We start from the raw sequence: 20,010 nt of genomic DNA on the forward strand, positions 1-20,010 counted from the left end.
ACCTATAGGAATACGACGCCTATCACTGTATACATATATAAGCTCCTTTAGTATTTTGAGCAGCTATCGCGTTTCTCATGAGCTCATTATCCTCCTCCATCCCCAGCTCCGCCTTCTCCTCTCACCAGTCAGGGTTTGGCATTCTGATTCCCCCTGAATCTGAATAAATTCTCTAATTATGTTGTCATTAAAATTGATTAATGATATCAGCAATACATTCAAGTTGGTTCTGTTCTGTTTACCTTAAGGGAGTGACGACACTTTGTAGGCCAAAACGCGGAAGTGAGTTTTTAGCACTTCCGGTTCCCTCACCCTGAAGTCTATGGGTTTTTTTTAATTGTTTTTTGCTAAATCACCTGAAATAAGGTCTGTTGTTTACAAAGCCTCTACATATTTTCACGTTTTGAACTATGACATAAAACACACAGTTATAACCTGCTTGTGTTTTTTTAAACTTTGTTGTGTCTGCTTGTGTTTTTAAAACTTCATATTAGGTGTATTTTTATATATATACTAAATAATTATACACAGTGCACCCACATATATTATGTAAACACATCTGTACAACGTACAACGACCGTAGTTCGCAGCTTCACTACCATAGTACGATGCATCTTTGGAGAAATCAACTAGCTAGTCACAACTGTTTCCTGAAACCCACTGTCTCAAAGTATCGTTCAACCATGTTGGTTTCGCACGTGGTGGAGTAATAACTACTTTTAATGAAACTGTTTGAGATCCAATTAACGCTAGATTTTTAAATATAAATTACAGACATGTCATCTGAGGACTATTTCTAATTGTTCTCAGTTGTGTTGTTTTATTGCCAGACTGAATATTTGGCTCGTTCTTACATAGTAGAGCACGTTCACACATGCGCACTCTTCAAACACGGTACTAAAACTAAAAGACATAAAATACATTTGTATGTATTCTAAATAAAAGGCACCGGTTGTGCTGAATGTCAGCTTGCTTATTTTGCTCAAGATAAGGATTTATTGCATCCAAATGTGATGCAATATAGAAACTATGCTTCTAACCACAGGTCGAGAGCTGTCGTTCAAACCACACAACTTTGCGATGCTGTTTGCGAATGTTCGTTGGAACGATTGTTTCGGGAAACACCGACTTGTTGAAGTATGCAACCATAGTTGGCTAACGATGCTTTTGGGAAACGCACCCCAGAATAGAACCATACCGCCAGTCCAAACTGTATGCTTATTTTCAATTGTATTTGACGATAGTGGTCCTAACAGAAACACAGTTTTGTAAGAAAAATGAATGTGTTAAACAAGATAAATGGTGTATGCTTAATTTCACGATGAGTGAGCAATTAATCGTGATTAAAAACAATAATCTATTGAAAGCCCTAGTTTTAACTTCTTATGTAGTGTTCAAGCAGGTCGGCTTAGGAAATCTTGTGAGTTTATACTGTAGATCAATGACTGTTGAATCTTGTAGTTGTACTTAAGTAAACGGCTATATAATTATCAATAAGAGATTGGTGATTCTTAATTCATTAAAAATAAAGACATGTAAAATTGTTTGTAAATCTAGAGGAAATATTTAGTTATGCGCTAATCAAAAGCATGTGGTACGTTGATACTGTACTCATCATCTTCTTTTAAATGTATTGCTCACTGCATTGTTTATCCATTTTGGTCTACTTTGCTGACAGAAGTTGTGCTATGTGTGCCCCTCCAGGCTGGATGATAGATGCAGACAGCAGACCAAGATTTAAGGAGCTTGCAGCAGAGTTTTGCCGAATGGCAAGAGACCCACAGCGTTACCTAGTCATCCAGGTAAGAGCTTTACAGCTCGACACAACTGACCATGGTTGTGATGAGAGTCAAGGATGTTAAGTTCAGTTCAGTTTATTTATAGAGCACACTTTAAAAAACAAACTGTTGACCAGTATGCTATACAATGATAAAATCTATAACAGAAAAAAAATGATAAATAATACAAGTATCATAAAAGTGTCATTTCTCTGCATACTGCATAAATATCTGAAGTCTGATTCTCTCTAGAGATGTATAGTAACGAAGTAGAACTACTTAAGTACTGTACTTAAGTACTAAAATGCTGTATCTGTACTTTACTAGAGTATTGGGGTTTTTTTCTCATACTAGAAGTGTACTTTTACTTCAGTAGATATTTTCGATAAATTTTATACTTTTACTTCGATATTTTTTTGATGTTCTGCTAGTTACTCGTTACAATTATAAAAATGTTACGAATCATTCGTTGCAAGTTGGCTTTCATGCTGCCTAAATCACACGCCAGTTTTATAGGGTAATGGGATTGATTGACACACACATTGACAACTAATGCAGAGGTTGTCCTGCAATGACATTTTTTTGGCGGCCGCCAAAGCAAATTTGTATCCCGCCAAAGCGCCTTATTTGATTGGTAGTTCAAACTTTTGACTGCTTTCTTCAATAATTACATGACACAATACTTGTACTTTTACTTTTAGTACATAAGTAGTGAATTTTAAAAGAAACTACTTGCAATACTTGAGTACAAAAAATGTTGAATACTTTAGTACTTCTACTTAAGTGCGGTGCTTAAAGAGCTCTTCAACTTCTACTCAAGTCACTTTTTTGATAGAGCACTTGTACTTTTACTTAAGTCTGGGTTTCTAGTACTTTATACATCTCTGATTCTCTCTGTGCCAGGGGGACGACCGCATGAAGCTGCCCAGCCCCAATGACAGTAAGTTCTTCCAAAGTCTGCTAGATGAGGAAGAACTGGAGGATCTGATGGATGCCGAGGAGTATTTAGTGCCACAAGCCTTCGGTGTTCCTCCACTGGCATATACAACCAGATCACGCATGGACCCCAACAGAGTGAGTGTACTCACAGTTTGTTCACTCACACACAGTGTCTTTAGGTTCAGTAATTTAATAAACCATGCTCTGTCGAAGACAGTATATTGCATAGACGGTCCACTTGTATTACAATAAATGGAGGAAATTGAAATGCTCAATTTAGGCTACTCTTGTAAAGGTAAATAAATACCCTGCCTTTTGTTTGGTGCTGCAAAATGTGAATTGGCTAGACTAAACCTGAAATGTATTAAATATACTATATGCTTGCATGCGTGAGTGTGTGCGAGCGTTGTTCATTACTGTTCAAAGGTTTGGGGTCAGTAAGATTTTTATTTTAAAAATGATGAAATAATATTTTTATTCAGCTAGGATGCATTAAATTGATCGAAATATTTCCACATTTATTGATACAAAAACTATATTATTTCTGTATTATTCTGTAGTCTTTTGAACTTCCTATTCAGATGTATCATGGTTTCCATGAAAATGTTATAACATTGAGAGGAAGATTTTGGGGCACAAAATCAGCATATCAAATGATTTCTGTTGGTAAACTGAAATAATGGCTGCTTATAATGTATCAATGAAAATATATTAAAATAGAAAACTGTTTTAAAACACTTACTATTTATTACTATTTTAAACTGTAATATTCACAATTTCTCAGGTTTTCAGCAAATAAATCCAGCCTTGGTGAGCATGAGAGACCTTTTACAAAAACATTACTTCGTATTGACCCAAACTTTTGAACGACAGCACATTATAAACTTTAACAAGCAGTGTTTGAGTGTTTCCCCATTCAGTTATAGAGGTGCTGTATAACAGGCTTGAATGAATAGACTAGCCCCAAAGGTGACTTTGGGTTGGGATCTGTCAGGGTTTAGTGGCTAAATCCGATTTTATTTTGTGGGTGCAGTTGTGTGAACTCTTTTAAAATCATTGGATTATCGTCATTTTAACTCTTTACAGTTCCTAATACCTCATCTGAATACTTTAAATCATGGTAAACCCCAAAGTTGGTGGTACTCTTCAGGAAAATTGTATTGAAAATAGCATTGAGTCATCAAATATTGAAATATTTTTTAAGTAGACTAAGGACAAGAGGTCGTTGATGCATTGACATATACATCATGCATGCGACACCTTCAAATTTGGGCGTTTTGCACATTTTTACATATTTTAGGATAGCTTTTACATTTTAATGCACTTTCACTTCTCACTCATGAATCTCTATTTATTGCTTGTCTGAGACTGAATTGAGTTTTCAGATGAGTCTATCATCTAACTGACGTTGACCTTGGGGTGGATATATGCTCCTCTTCCCAATTAAGTACCGCCCACATAAGCATTTCAGAAATCCCAGGCCCCAGCACACCATTCCTACACCGACAGATGCTACTCTCCCTGAACAAACCTGTCTGCCGTTGAAATAAGAAATGCGATGACAACAAAAAAAGAAGTCTCGTTCAAATCATGAATAATTTCCCTTGGTGCATGGTGAATGGTATTGAAATGCTGAGATTCATTTTATTTTTTATTTTCAGGTGCTAATTTGTCTTTAGAAAGCAGCAGTGCTTTTGTAAGGTGCATTAGGGTTTTCCTGTGGAGTGGGGGAGAAAAATAAAGTGGCCCTTACATGTGTGCCTATAATGGGCTCCATGCCTGGGCTTTCATTAAAGAGGCATGCCAGTGTAAATAACTGGGTCCTCACTAAAGTGAAGTTGATATTTGCCCATCGACAGGAAGACCAGAATGGGTATTTGCTCTGTGTTAGGCAGCCATGAGCATGTTATTAACTGTTGGTGTGTACAGCGGCAATGGGAAAGGACAGCCATTTGGGATGCCGCTCGATCAGCTCTTAACTGTAACTTAGAAAGACAAAATCTCAGGGTTCAAACATTCTTTACCAGGGACTTATGTGGATTTGAGAGTGTGTGGGAGGGGTGGCTGTGATGAAATGTTTCCTTTTTTCTCCTGGACCATGTTCGCTAACCATGTGTGCCATTTTGCATTCTAACTTGCGTTTTGTTTTTGTCTAACTGGGAGAGAAAAGAGAGTGAGCGGTATGAATATCAATGAGGGACATCAATCCTTCAGAGCCTCTTTGGAACATTACAGAAATCTTTCGCCTGCAGTTTGCCGTATAAACTGAGCTTTGGGAAAACAAAACTCTGCCAAATAACCCAAACAGCGGAATGCAATATTAACTCAAATTCATCTCTACTCAAAATGTTGTGAAGTTTGAGCATAATGGAAAAAAACATTTGTGTGTGTGTGTGTTTCAGCTCCGCTTTGGTCGCATAGTTAAGTTTAATGGAAAACTAGGGAAAAAATGCAGGTTTGGCTTTTTTTTTTTTTTTTTTTTTTTAGGTTTGGCATAAACATTACCAGCTACTTTATTCAACGTTAAAAAAACAAAAAATGTATGCAAGTACAGCTGTGTGGTATGATCGAAAGTACCATGCGATGGTAGATATCTGTGTATATTAAATCAAAGTAAATATTGGGAAAAAAAAAAAGTGGTTTATTATTCATATGTGTATTAAGTAATTATATTTTGTTTATATTTTTAAATATTTATTTGTATTCCTTTGATATTTGATATTGTATTAATAATTTATTGAATCATTATTAAATAAATTGAATAATTTATTTACAAGATTATTGTCACAGTCGTCGTCTGCACCATCCTGTCTTCACTACACGTCTCCACACCTGAACTCACTCCCTCAATTACCCACCTGTTCTTCGTCTTCATCGTCTGTGTCACCTGTGTTCACCTCATCATTGTTCATTAGTATTTGTATTTATGGTGCGTTCATGTGCTATATGGTAAATGCCAAAAGCCGACATGGAAAATGCACATGAACACCCCCGCACTCATAGAATATTTTGATGGACGAGTTGCCGAGATGAGATAACCTTTAACCATTTCAAAATGGCGGAGAGCACCGCGAGAGTTGTGAATGGTAAAAAATACACTCACCGGCCACTTTATTAGGTACACCTGTCCAACTGCTCGTTAACACTTAATTTCTAAGCAGCCAATCACATGGCGGCAACTCAGTGCATTTAGGCATGTAGACATGGTCAAGACAATCTCCTGCAGTTCAAACCGAGCATCAGTATGGGGAAGAAAGGTGATTTGAGTGACTTTGAACGTGGCATGATTGTCGGTGCCAGAAGGGCTGGTCTGAGTATTTCAGAAACTGCTAATCTACTGGGATTTTCACGCACAACCATCTCTAGGGTTTACAGAGAATGGTCCTGAAAAAGAAAAAACATCCAGTGAGCGGCAGTTCTGTGGGCGGAAATGCCTTGTTGATGCCAGAGGTCAGAGGAGAATGGCCAGACTGGTTCGAGCTGATAGAAGGGCAACAGTGACTCAAATAACCACCCGTTACAACCAAGGTGGGCAGAAGAGCATCTCTGAACGCACAGTACGTCGAACTTTGAGGCAGATGGGCTACAGCAGCAGAAGACCACACCGGGTGCCACTCCTTTCAGCTAAGAACAGGAAACTGAGGCTACAGTTTGCACAAGCTCATCGAAATTGGACAATAGAAGATTGGAAAAACGTTGCCTGGTCTGATGAGTCTCGATTTCTGCTGCGACATTCGGATGGTAGGGTCAGAATTTGGCATCTACAACATGAAAGCATGGATCCATCCTGTCTTGTATCAACGGTTCAGGCTGGTGGTGGTGGTGTCATGGTGTGGGGAATATTTTCTCAGCACTCTTTGGGCCCCTTGGTACCAATTGAGCATCGTTGCAACGCCACAGCCTACCTGAGTATTGTTGCTGACCATGTCCATCCCTTTATGACCACAATGTACCCAACTTCTGATGGCTACTTTCAGCAGGATAATGCGCCATGTCATAAAGCTGGAATCATCTCAGACTGGTTTCTTGAACATGACAATGAGTTCGCTGTACTCAAATGGCCTCCACAGTCACCAGATCTCAACCCAATAGAGCATCTTTGGGATGTGGTGGAACGGGAGATTCGCATCATGGATGTGCAGCCGACAAATCTGCGGCAACTGTGTGATGCCATCATGTCAATATGGACCAATCTCCCTGAGGAATGCTTCCAGCACCTTGTTGAATCTATGCCACGAAAAATTGAGGCAGTTCTGAAGGCAAAAGGGGGTCCAACCCGTTACTAGCATGGGGTACCTAATAAAGTGGCCGGTGAGTGTATATACTATTCATGATTTAGAAAATATACAGCATATTATTTACCTTCTTCTAGATGGGTCTCCATCTTTTTACCACATTACGACAACAAAAGCACTTGAACGCAACACACTGGTAAATACCAGTTCACAAGTGGAAAATATCCTATTTTCCATAGCAAGTGAACGCAGCATTAGTCTCCTTCTGTTCAGTTAGTCTTTTTCGGTTGTCGTCTATGTAACGTTGTGATTTGTGTATGTATCAATAGAGTTAAATTATAAGTAAATACTTTGTATTGGATCCTTCCTTGTCTTCTTCTGCCTGCATTTACACCCTGACTATTATCCAGTAATATGCTTTACCCCGTATTTATTGAAATATAAGGTAACACTTTATTTCGATAGTTCACTTTAGACATTCTACTAACTATAAGTAACTTTTCAACTACATGTCAACTAACTGTCATTATAGTATTAGTTGACTGTCAGCTAACACTTTATTTTGTTGGTCCCCCAACAGACATTTTACTGACTATAAGTAACTTGGCGACTACAAGTAAACTTATTCTCCAAACCCAAAGCCTAACACCTAACCATAACCTAACAGTCTACTGACAATCCATGATAATATACTAATACTCTAATGAGAGTTACTTGACATGTAGTTGAAAAGTTGCTTACAATTAGTAGAATGTCTAAAGTGACTATCAAAATAAAGTGTAACCAAATATAAACTTTACGTTAGTTTATTATAACTTTCTCCCACATAATTAGGTATTACAATGGTTTTGGAATGGTATATATCACACTATAAATAAATACTGCTGATAACCATATAAATACCATAATGAATGAAAATGGCATGGTATTGTTTGGTACCATGGTATATTTTAAAGGGGTCATGAACTGGCTTTTTTTAATTTTAGTATATTGTTGTCTGAGGTCAATTTAAGACGTTTGCTTGGTTTTTGCATTCAAAAACATCAAAATGAATAAGTAATACACTATTTTTTGAGCCTAGCTGCAAAACGCTCGGTTTTTATGGGCGTCTCGCACTGAAGACTTGGAAGTAAAAGGAAGTAAGCTGTGAGTGGACAACAGTTTTGCATATTATAATGAGTTTCAACTCACCCTTCGGTGCACTTGAGGGAAATTGTTTTGTTGATCTTTTCTGCGGGGGTGGTGTTTTATCCTCTTTAACGTCATAGTTCCCCACTTTGAAAAACAAGTCGTTTGCTGAGCCTGGTGTCAATAAAAGCTGTTATTGGACTAACAAGGACGTTTTCAGTTCTGAAACTTAAAGGATATTCTTATAATATGATGACCTCTTAGATGTCAAAAGCTCAAGGAAAATTTGATTTCTCAGTTCATTACCCCTTCAAAGTACCATGGTATTAGCATAAGATAGCGTAAAAAATTGTCCCGGGTGACTGCGTGAATTTATGCAACAGTTTTTCCAACACAAGTTCAAAGCGAGACTGAAAAACAAAGACAAGCAGACGGAGAGAATCTGAGGATTAGGAATAAGAAAAAAACAAATAGATTAATTGTGATGTGATTTCTAATTGCATCAGGAGAGCTGTGCTCCTACACTCGCGTCTGTTCATTCACTGATGCCAAGTTTTCATTAAATCTCAAACTGTATTAATATTTGGAGACTTGTTAGTATAAAATATTTGCTGCTTGAAATATTTAATTGTAAAGCAAACAGAAATAGATCACTGAATAGATACTAAAAGGCTTGTTTGTGTTTCTGCAGAACCAGTTCGCATACCAGGATGGCAGCTTCGGCATGGAGGAGATGATGGCCACTATCCCACGGGTCGTGGCTGTGTCCGCGGTCAGCCCGGGCTGTTCCGCTCAGAAGCAATCTATGGCCCAGCAGGGGGCCTCAGGGTCCTCTGATGCATTTGAAGACAGCCGCTGTAATGGCACTCTCAGGAAGAAGGCTTCACCCAGGGCGAGCACCGGGGAGGACAGCATTGGCCAGCGGTACAGTGCAGATCCAACTGTGATACTGTGTGAGCGTGGAGCCCGAGCTGAGACCAACCAGGATGGATACATGGGCGCTATGCAGGACAAGAAGCCCTCAGGTACTGGAACTGGAGTGAGCAGGAGTGGTAGAGGAGATAGATCTAAAAGAGCTCACATAGAGATGTTACGCTTTATTCAAATTATTTATCCAGTGTCATTGGTAACCCAATGACCCCATGTCTTTGTTCAATGATTCACAATGTTCATTCTTTTGCCCAGTGGTAAGTGAATAATATGTAGATTTAACTTTGTAAATTGAAAACCCTGGTTTACAGTTCTTGCATATTTTACAAGGGTAATAATATTGTCTCAACAAATACAGCACAAAGCCTGTTTTACTAACTGTTTGTTCATCTGTGTAAATTTCACCAATTGTTTAAAGGGATAGATCACCCAGTGCCCCAACACACACACACACACACACACACACACATACACACACACATATATATATATATATATATATATATATATATATATATATACTCACCTAAAGGATTATTAGGAACGGAGATGTAATTAGGCAATTTTGAGCGTGACATGGTTGTTGGTGCCAGACGGGCTGGTCTGAGTATTTCACAATCTGCTCAGTTACTGGGATTTTCACGCACAACCATTTCTAGGGTTTACAAAGAATGGTGTGAAAAGGGAAAAACATCCAGTATGAGGCAGTCCTGTGGGCGAAAATGCCTTGTTGATGCTAGAGGTCAGAGGAGAATGGGCCGACTGATTCAAGCTGATAGAAGAGCAACTTTGACTGAAAAAAAACACTTGTTACTATCGAGGTATGCTGCATGCAGCAAAGCATTTGTGTAGCCACAACACGCACAACCTTGAGGCGGATGGGCTAGAGCAAGAGCTTAACAAAATTGGACAGTTGAAGACTGGAAAAATGTTGCCTGGTCTGATGAGTCTTAATTTCTGTTGAGACATTCAGATGGTGAAGTCAGAATTTGGCGTAAACAGAATGAGAACATGGATCCATCATGCCTTGTTACCACTGTGCAGGCTGGTGGTGGTGGTGTGATTGTGTAGGGGATGTTTTCTTGGCACACTTTCGACCCCTTAGTGCCAAATGGGCATCGTTTAAATGGCATGGCTTACCTGAGCATTGTTTCTGACCATGTCCCCCATCCCTTTATGGCCACCATGTACCCATCCTCTGATGGCTACAGTACTTCCAGCAGGATAATGCACCATGTCATAAAGCTCAAATCATTTCAAATTGGTTTCTTGAACATGACAATGAGTTCACTGTAGTAAAACGGCCCCCACAGTCACCAGATCTCAACCCAATAGAGCATCTTTGGGATGTGGTGGAACGGGAGCTTTGTGGCCTGGATGTGCGTACCACAAGTCTCCATCAACTGCAAGATGCTATCCTATCAATATGGGCCAACATTTCTAAAGAATGCTTTCAGCACCTTGTTGAATCAATGCCACGTACAATTAAGGCAGTTCTGAAGGCGAAAGAGGGTCAAACACAGTATTAGTATGGCGTTTCTAATAATCCTTTAGGTGAGTGTGTATATATATATATATATATATATATATGCATGAGAGTGTGTAAATTAATTTGATTATCACTGATTTTTGTCTGTGGAACACAAAATAATAAAAAAAACACTGAAACAAATCCTAAAATATGTTATTTGGTGTTCCACAGAATAAAGTTAGCTCACCCCAAATTAAAAATTATCCCATTATTTACTCACTCTAAATCCATCCTAGATGTATACGACTTTCTTCATCTTTGCACATGTATTAAATCTACTTAAGTGTCAGTACCAGGCCTAGAACTTGAGAGAGCCTTCAATTGAGTGTGTGAAGAAAACCTGCTTAAATCAATGGTAAATCGATGTCAGGGGCGGAGTGGGACCAATAAATCTACCGGGAAATTTCGTAGACCACCGGCCCTCGTCGCTGGCACGATTAGCCAATAGCATTTACAGTTTTACTGATTTAAAGGGAACTTTGTTGTACTAGTATGCTGGAGTAAAGTTCATAAATGGTCGTTCTTTCCCATAGTACTTTCTAAAACTATTTGGGTGGACTCTGTGCCTCTAGGGGGGTTCGGGGGCATGCTCCCCCACAAGAAAATTTTGGACATTTTAAGGTTATAATTAGGGTTGGGTATCGTTTGAATTTGAACGATTCTGATTCCGATTCCGATTCCTTGTTTCGATTCCGGTTCCTAACGATTCTCGATTCCGATTCTTTTAGGAGGCAGGGACAAAAAAGTTAAGCTAACCTTGCTAACCAACGGCCTTTCTGAAGGAAATAATCCTTTCTGAAGGAAATACTCCTTCTGTAAAAATACTCTTTTTGTCACAAATTTTGCATTTTGCTGAGATTTCGTTATTTTTAGAAAAGTGAAGCCACACTTTGGATCGCCGACGTAAGGTCCTCATGTTCGACTCACGTGGTTATGCCAACACTTCCGGTAGACGCTTCTTCGTTGGTGTTGTTCAGCGGTTTCTTCTTCCGGTCGGCGGACTGTGAATATCGAAACTAGGAATCGAAATTTTAACTTTTGAACGATTCCGGGAAAAACGAAAAGTTAGTCTCGGTTCCAATCGATACTCGATTCTCGATACCCAACCCTAGTTATAATGCATCAATCTCATGCTCTCTGAGAGATCGAAATTAAGACCCATGAACTGCTCGTTGAACAAAGAAAAAACATTAATTTGTACCAGGACAATAAAGAGGGCTCAAATATTTTTTTAGTTATGAGAGTCTCAGTTTGCATTACATTATCAATGGTGTTTTAGGATGCCAAACAATTATTATAATAATGTAGCCTAATAATGATTTATAATTATTCCTATGACGTACTGTAAAATCCATTTATAGCCTATAAATGTGTAAATGAAAATGAGTATTTCAAAAGTATATTTTAACCTACATTACACTAATATAGGAAAATTAAAATACTTTTGTCCTAATTTCTTCACTTGCAAGAAATAAACCCTTGAGCTTTTATTTAGGAGAAAACACCAAACGATCGCGAGAGCAAAGATCACGCAGAACAAACTGGATGCTATTCTAATGTCAGTTATTATAATGGCGCAACGCCATATGGTTTAAATTTTAGTTTGTTGGCAAAATATAACGCTAGAGACCTTAATGTTAGGTTTTACATTTTACATCTTTACATATCTGTGTTGGGAAAAGGGAGAAGAGAGAGTTCGGCAAGGCGGCATCAAAAAGCTGCTTTCAAGTATTTCACGCCCTACAACCTACGCCACTGAGGCTGTTTCAAGACGGGTGTCGTTTTGCTGTAAAGACAGGCACTTAGTGCAAATATATGCTCCGTTATAAAAAATGTCAAAAGAAAATTGTTTTCTTCCCTTAGCTTGGGCCATGGCGAACTTCCAATAAATACATTTTATCATTTTTCCCACCGGGAAAACTCCCGACTCTCCCGATTGCCACTCCGCTACTGATCGATGTTATCCTTAGAGCACTAGCTGGCACAATGTCCCCCACCTTCTCTCTTCTCAATGCTCTTTTCTTCTCTCGCAGATTATCTCAACCCCGTGGAGGAGAACCCCTTTGTCACCCTTCGCAGAAACGGAGAGGTCCACACTCTTGAGCGAGGTTACCACAGCACCTCCAATGGGCAGCCCAAGGTGGAGGATGAGTATGTCAATGACCCTCTGTACCTCAACACCTTCCATAACTCTGGAGAAAAGAGTCACGACATTTTGAGGAAGAATGGGGTCCCTGTGGCACACACAGCAGTGGCAGCAGCAGTAGTAGCGCCAAATACTGTAACTTCCAACAGCCAAAATCTTTCTCAAACCATGCAACCGGCAGCACTCAGTGCCCACATCTCAACACAGCCACTGTACCAAGGCAAACAAAGCATTTCCACCCTCTCAGGCCACACCGTCCATTCTGCCCATCCCGGACACACCCTCCACCCAGCACACAACCTCCATCCCGCTCACTCCGGGACCATCAAACCCGACATAAAGCCCAAAAAGACATTTGACAATCCTGAGTACTGGCAGCACAGTCTTCCCCCGAAGGCAAGTCTCCACAACCCAGAATATCTGCAGGACTGCAGCACACGCTTCTTCTATCGGCAAAACGGTCGGATCCGACCCGCCGTGGCCGAGAACCAGGAGTACCTGTCAGAGTATGCGCTAAAACCCGGCACCGTATTGCCGCCGCCTCCCTACCGCCAGAGGAACACTGTTGTGTAGCAACAACGACCGAGACAAAGAAGGAAAGATGGAGGTAAAGAGAGAGTCGTAGTGTGCTCTTACCCTGGCTCTCACACCAGCATCCTGATCTCTCTGCTCTTCTCTGAACTGGATTTAACACCCAACCTCCAACAACCTGGAACTGATCCACTTGGGTGAGCTTCTCCTCCAGAGGCACTATGACCACATCAATCTGCTTGTCTCTCCTCACTCCAATCCCCATTAAGACCCTTCCCCCTACCTGACCCCAACTATCAGAAAGCGATATTGTTCCCAACATAAGGTAGATGTTACGCTCATCTCATTGGAAGCAAGTACTGATTATGACATGCAACGTGGGTCGATCCAATAGCAGAGAGGAGTCGATCAAATAGCGGAGAGGAGTCATTATTTTGTGCTATTATAGAAATATTTATCTCATTTTGGGATTTTGATTTGAAGCTATGATATGATCTGTTGTAATTTATGACTTTGGTTAGCATAGGTTTTTTTTAAGCACTCCATACATGATTATATAAGGCAGATGTGTTGTACTGGAAATATCGTCATGGGCCCTGAGACAAGACGGCCCAAAAAGGTCCTTGATGTTGCCTAATAACTGAAACTCGTATGCTACATACAAACACATTATAGAGTCATCATTAGTGTGTTGTCGACCCGGACCACAACCTTCTCAGATGGCACATCTTCAAAAGACAACACATTATGTGATGTTCTTCTCATAATTCATCTGGTTTTATGCACATCATATTACTCAAACAAAGCACTTTTTATTACTTATATTGAGCCGCTCTCTCCTCCTTTTGAGCAAGACTGGAACGATTCACAACCGGAGACAGTCCAGCGGACCGCATTATACGTCTGTAAAACTACATGTGTAAAACAAATGTGATGAAGAGAATAGTATCAGCCCGCATATGAACAAGGCCACAACAAAATCAATAACTTCATAAAAGCAGATCTGCAACAGTCTACTGTAATAACATTTTCATTGTTGATCTAGCCAGCATTGATCTGTGAGTTGTCACCTTAAGGTAGCCTTCCTTATTTTGTCATTTAATGTGTGGAATAAAAAACCCGGAATGGGTCTACCTTGAACTTTAGAAGCTAAAATCAATACTAGCGACCAATAGCATCCACATTGACGGATCTACTGCGTGGAATGGATATTTACACAGCGACAGAGGACCAGGTTTGCACGGAAGACTCGACAGATCACACAACGCCTGGCTCCTGTCCTGAAATATGGCCGGAAAACTGTTACAACTGTATAAATCTCGTCCACGTGCGAGTGGATATCCAGACTTGCTATCAAGATGGCAGCTTTTTGTAAAGCTGCAACAATGAGGGACATTTTGAAATCGAGAAGGAATGCGAAATCCATCAACTACGAGGAGAACATACAAATGGAATATTTGCCCCAGGGTTAGAGATGAGACTTCCTCAAATCTGTCATCTCCATTTGAACTGTCTCCCATAATGACTTTTCTATAAGAAGCGTCTCATGGATTCACACGGATACAAGTTAAGGAAGATAACGCAGCTTATTTGAGCATGTTGGAGAACAACTGCTACATATTCGATACCAACCACGTCATGTATAGTTTTGAGCACTGCCAGACACCCTGCTTTTCTGCTAAGAGGTATAATGATGTTGTGTTGCTGGTTTGGAGATATGAAATGGTTTTAAAGCACTTAACAGCCTGGCACAGCCGCATGAGTTTGTTTTAAACACCAACGGCACTGATTGAATACTCATTTATTATAATCACAGCTCACATGACGATAGCAAACACCACCCGCCCACATACATTTGTTTTGCTCTGTCATTGTTTTCCCGTTTTTTGTGCTTATGAATATGAAGGTTTACGGTTACGTGGAGCACTTTAATTAATGAACATAACAACGATAGAGTTCCTTTCATTGTGGATATTGCTGTTCCCATGTGATAACAGATTAGACAAATGACATTTTTGGCTCTCTACTGGAAACGAAATCAGGGAATGTTAGTGACGCGTAGTAATTTTGCCAAACACAGATGTTTACTAATTGAAGTATTTTATCTCAAGCTTTTAACCTTAAAAATAAAATGAATAGAGCATAATTTAAGATGGGTTGCAGTAAAAGAACGCTAAGATTACCTATAATAATAATATAAGACGCTTTTACAGAATCAAACTGATACTTGAAACTGCTTCATTTTAGCTCCTAGAGAATTCGAACTCTATTTAAAAAAGTTATGAAGTACGTAGAGTGTGTAGAACTAAGGCCAAATTATATTTTTATTCATTTTTTATTCATGTGTTTTTGTTTATTTGTGACAAACACAATGCATTTATGCAAAGGCACTTGCTTATGATGTGGTTATGAAATGTCCAAAGTACTGCAACCTCCATGAAAACACACATGGGGGATGGACAGCTCTTCTCTTAACCCAATAAAAGACGAGGACCTCGTGTACACGCTACTGATAACGTCACCGCAGTTTAGGGCATCTAAATCTACATATGTAGCAACTGCTGTGGAAACAGGGTTTGGAACGATCTACTAAATCCATCACGTGAGGAACAACTAGACCAAAACGGAAATTGTGATATTAGAGACTGTTTGCAAATGCTTTCAGTTCGAGACTGTTAGAGGATGGGACTCGTTCTCTTTGGGAACATTTCCACTTTCCTGGAGATAAAGTTACGTTGGAGCACAAACATTTTGTCTTGCTGCACATTGTTTGTTAGTGACACACTTTTAGCGGAATCTAGAAGAACGTGAGACAAACATCTTGAACTTGTGTAAATATACCTGCGGGGATTTGGAGATAATAATGTGAAGAGTTGTGAGTAATTGGTGAATGCTTATATTCCCCCTTTTTTTACACAATGCATAAAAAAACTGATGGGTGAGTTCACTAAGAATGAAACCACTGATAGCGTTGTTTATTTGCACACGCCCCCGATTCACTAAAATAATCAATTAACGGTCCAAATACGCACACAGAATCTGTGCTGAATGCAATTTGTAAATTCTGATCTTGATTGTGAAGAATGCAGGAGGCTTGAATCTCCAGTACTGAGATCCGGGCACTTGAATCAACTCTTTAAAATGCTTAAAGTGCACTACTACAACTCGCATCATGTGATGATCTCCATCATTCAATCAACATTTGATGATTTACACTCTAAAAAATGCTGGGTTGTTCAAACCCAAATGTTGGCTTAAAAATGTCATGTAAAATTTTAACCCAACTTCAACTTTCACTTTCAACTGTGAATTTTTTAATTACATTTTTAACCCAACTATGGGTTTGTCCATATTTGACCCAACACTGTCAGAAAAAAAGGTACAAAAGCTGTCACTGGGGCAGTACCTTTTCAAAAAGGTACACTTTTGTCCCTAAAGGGGGCATATTGGTACCATAATTGTACAAATATGCACCATGAAGGTACCAATATGCACCCTTTAGGTACAAAAGTGTACCTTTTGAAAAGGTACCGCCCCAGTGGTGGCTTTCGTACCTTTTTTTCTGAGAGTGAAGAGTGTATGTATGCAAACATCTGCTTAAAATGTAAAATGGTTTCCGCCTGATTTCTGTCTGGAGTGATAGCCAATAACGATGAGTTGATAAACTAATTTACACAAGGCGTGTATACGGTGTGCTGAAAACAATGACTTCTTTTAAATAAAGCACAGAACTATTTTACCACTTTTAGCGTATGGTTGAACGATTGTAGGTGATTGGTTAAAAAATACAAGGTTTTTACTTTGTTTAGTGAATTCACCCATAAATATTTTTTTTTTTCATTTTTCCTCAGTTTTGTTTAACACATTTGTCAACTACTTGATTTAGGCACATAGCATCCCTAATTCGTACAAATTCGACGTATGATTAAACAGTGTCTAATTCGTACTAATTCGTACAACCTCACTCGTACGAATTGGTACGATTTGTCTAAACCCACGTGATGGGTAGGTTTAGGGGTAGGTCATTCGAACGAATTCATACAAATTGGCCAATTCGTAAAATATGTACGATTTAGCAAAATCGTACTAATTCGTGCGAGTGAAGTCGTATTAATTGTTATGAATTAGCCACTTTTTAATCATTCGTCGAATTCGTACGATTTGGTCATGAGACCGGGTTGAACATCCCCTTCATATTTTTAAAATTGGCCCTATGACTCAAAAAGGGATTTATAATGACCCTACGATCATGTATTTGACAGTATTGAGAGGCAATAAGCTTTACTAAAAACAATGTTAGGCTACTTATAATATGTTTGGGCATTTAGTGTAAAAATTGAATTAATTTGCAGTGTTTTTGAGTCTACATTTGCTGAACTGATTATCAAATCTGCAGTGTCAGATGGAAAAAAAGCACATGTTGTTCTTTTTGGGTCCTTTTCATTAGTTGTGCCCCCTTTTTTGTTGTATTATTTATCATTTCTTTTATCTGCTCACTGGAACTTATTTTGCATGTGTCAAGGAAGGTAACGGTAGACTAAGCACAGTTTAAAAAAGTCATTTTATATCACAAAGGACAAATAAAGGGGAGAAAAACATCTTCCTATAACATTGACATTTGGAATGGTTGTTCCTCGTGATTTTACTACTGTACGTCAATGAGAAAATGTGAATAGTATTTTTATAGAAAGTTGAATTGGCCTGATGTATTTGTAAATAGCTGAGAAAACTTGCGCTCTTTTTTCCCCCCATTATGTTTTGTTCACTTATATTGAGTGTGAGATTATTATTCTTATTTGATGGCTGTATATATCTGTAATTTGAACAGCACATATTTGATTTTGTAGATCTTGCAGGTTATTTTAGAATTCGGTGTGTTTTTTCGTGACCGTATGTAGCCCGGCTTGGTGCTTTTTTGTGTTCTTTAACCCCTGCCCATGCTCAAGAGGTAGATGTTTTCTTTCTGTCAGGTATAGCCCTACAATTTTCTCTTTTTGTACAGAATGCAGTGTGGGGAATCTGCAGCTGCGTGACGATAAGCATTTGAATATCCCAGGAATCTCTCTCAACTCCAGTTATGCTTTCCCTGACTTTAGTCCGGGTCATATCGGTAGTCTCTAGTTCTTTCTCGGTATGTAATTCCTATTCATGCACAATCTCCCATCTCCTTTCCCATCTGCTGCCAACCACACGGTGAGCTCAGGCTTAGCGAGCGATTACGGGGAAAGCCACCGTCCCTGAGCTCAACCTTCTCAAATGCATCCGCCATGGTGTTTCTCCAAGAGATTCATAAGTCAGAGTGTATTATTCATGCTGTCAAGAGGACTAATTGCCTGTAGTGTTCATTTGGCCGCATTGTGATTGAGTGACGGCTCGTCAAAACTAAAGTCAAGTCTTGTCATTTTTGATCCAGGCATACAGTGAGAGTTGAGAAGCCCATCTTCGGCTCTGGTCACAGTAACTTTCTCCACCACACTTTCCCATTCCCCAAAGCTAGAGCATTTAAATACTGTTTCACAGTTTTGTTACCTGAATCTATATTTTTAATTTAATATAAATAAATAAATAAATACAACACCTGATATGTCAGTCTGTGTGTGTGTGTGTGTGTGTGTGTTTTCAAAAGTGAATTTATCTCACATTCTTTAAACATGACATTAACCCTCCTGTTACCCTCAAATCTGATAACACTTTTTACCCTCTGGGGTCAATTTGACCCCAGTAATTTAAATCTCCACAATATGTTTATTTTTTTGTACAAAGGTTTGTCTCAGTTAATTTATGTCTTTGTTGACTACTTAAGTAACATTTTAAGTTGAAATCCACCCACCACCCCCCTCCCCACCCCACCTAACCCCACCTAACTCCACCTAACCCCTTACATATCCAGAATACCCATTGCCCGACTATGGACAAATTTACAAATCAACATAAAATCTTACTTATTTGACCTAAAATTGGAAAAGTACAAATACATCTGGTGTTTTATTTGTTTTATAATATTTCTAAGTATAGATTTTTGTCATCTATAACATTTGGAAAGAAAAACTATTTATTTTATCAAGGATAGTAACACGAGTTATGTTTGGGGTCAATCTCACAAAAATTATGTTTTCTCCTCCCCCATGGCACGGGAAACATCAAAGTTCTCACAAAAAATCATGTTTTCCCCTCCCAAATACACAGGAAAGAATTATTAGTTATCTTGAGAATTATGTCACATGTCATGTGAACTACTAGTAGTTCTCGCAATACTACAGATATGGTTCTGTTTGGTTAGAGCCCTAAAACAGAGGGACGTTTTTTGAAAATGATATTGAATATGTAAAATTACAATGAACATTATACATTCAAATTATAACATGTTATAATGACCTCAATATAACAACCAAAACAAATGTGTGTGAAATTTTAATATTTCTTCTGTTTTATTATACAACTAAAAGAGCCTGGGGTCAAATTGACCCCAAGGAACACCGATGCTACAAAATTTGTACAGGACTTTGAAAAAATATTAGCAGGTTAATTTTATGTTTACAGAGTTGTCCCCATTAAATTAGGAAAAGTCATTAAATTTGAAGCAAAAAAAAAATAAATAAAATTATGTTTTAACAGATGTTAAACATTGAATGGGGTCAAATTGACCCCAAGGATAATAGGAGGGTTAACCCATAAACAGGCAAGAGTGGAAATCCATCAGCAAAAATCATTGTACTTCTTTTATTTTTATTTTTTAAATCATCTGGACTTGGGTCGAACCACGAACGACGTGCCAAGTGAGCTGAACTGTAT

At 38.8% G+C, this 20,010-nt stretch overlaps 1 protein-coding gene across 2 annotated transcripts in view; it reads left to right on the forward strand.

Moving 5' to 3' along the window:
- Positions 1-18,800, forward strand: part of erbb4b (erb-b2 receptor tyrosine kinase 4b) — a 470,418-nt gene extending 451,618 nt beyond the window's left edge. For both annotated transcript variants that reach the window (XM_089133085.1, XM_089133086.1), the window contains 4 exons: positions 1,705-1,802; positions 2,682-2,852; positions 8,772-9,105; positions 12,575-18,800. In XM_089133085.1, coding sequence (XP_088989211.1) covers positions 1,705-1,802; positions 2,682-2,852; positions 8,772-9,105; positions 12,575-13,260 — 1,289 coding nt within the window. In that variant the 3' untranslated portion in view covers positions 13,261-18,800. The remainder of the gene's footprint in view (positions 1-1,704; positions 1,803-2,681; positions 2,853-8,771; positions 9,106-12,574) is intronic.
- Positions 18,801-20,010: the final 1,210 nt, after the last annotated feature.

This window comes from Pimephales promelas, chromosome 7 (assembly GCF_988280905.1).
Source record: "Pimephales promelas chromosome 7, fPimPro1.hap1.1, whole genome shotgun sequence".
Taxonomy (NCBI): Eukaryota; Metazoa; Chordata; class Actinopteri; order Cypriniformes; family Leuciscidae; genus Pimephales; species Pimephales promelas.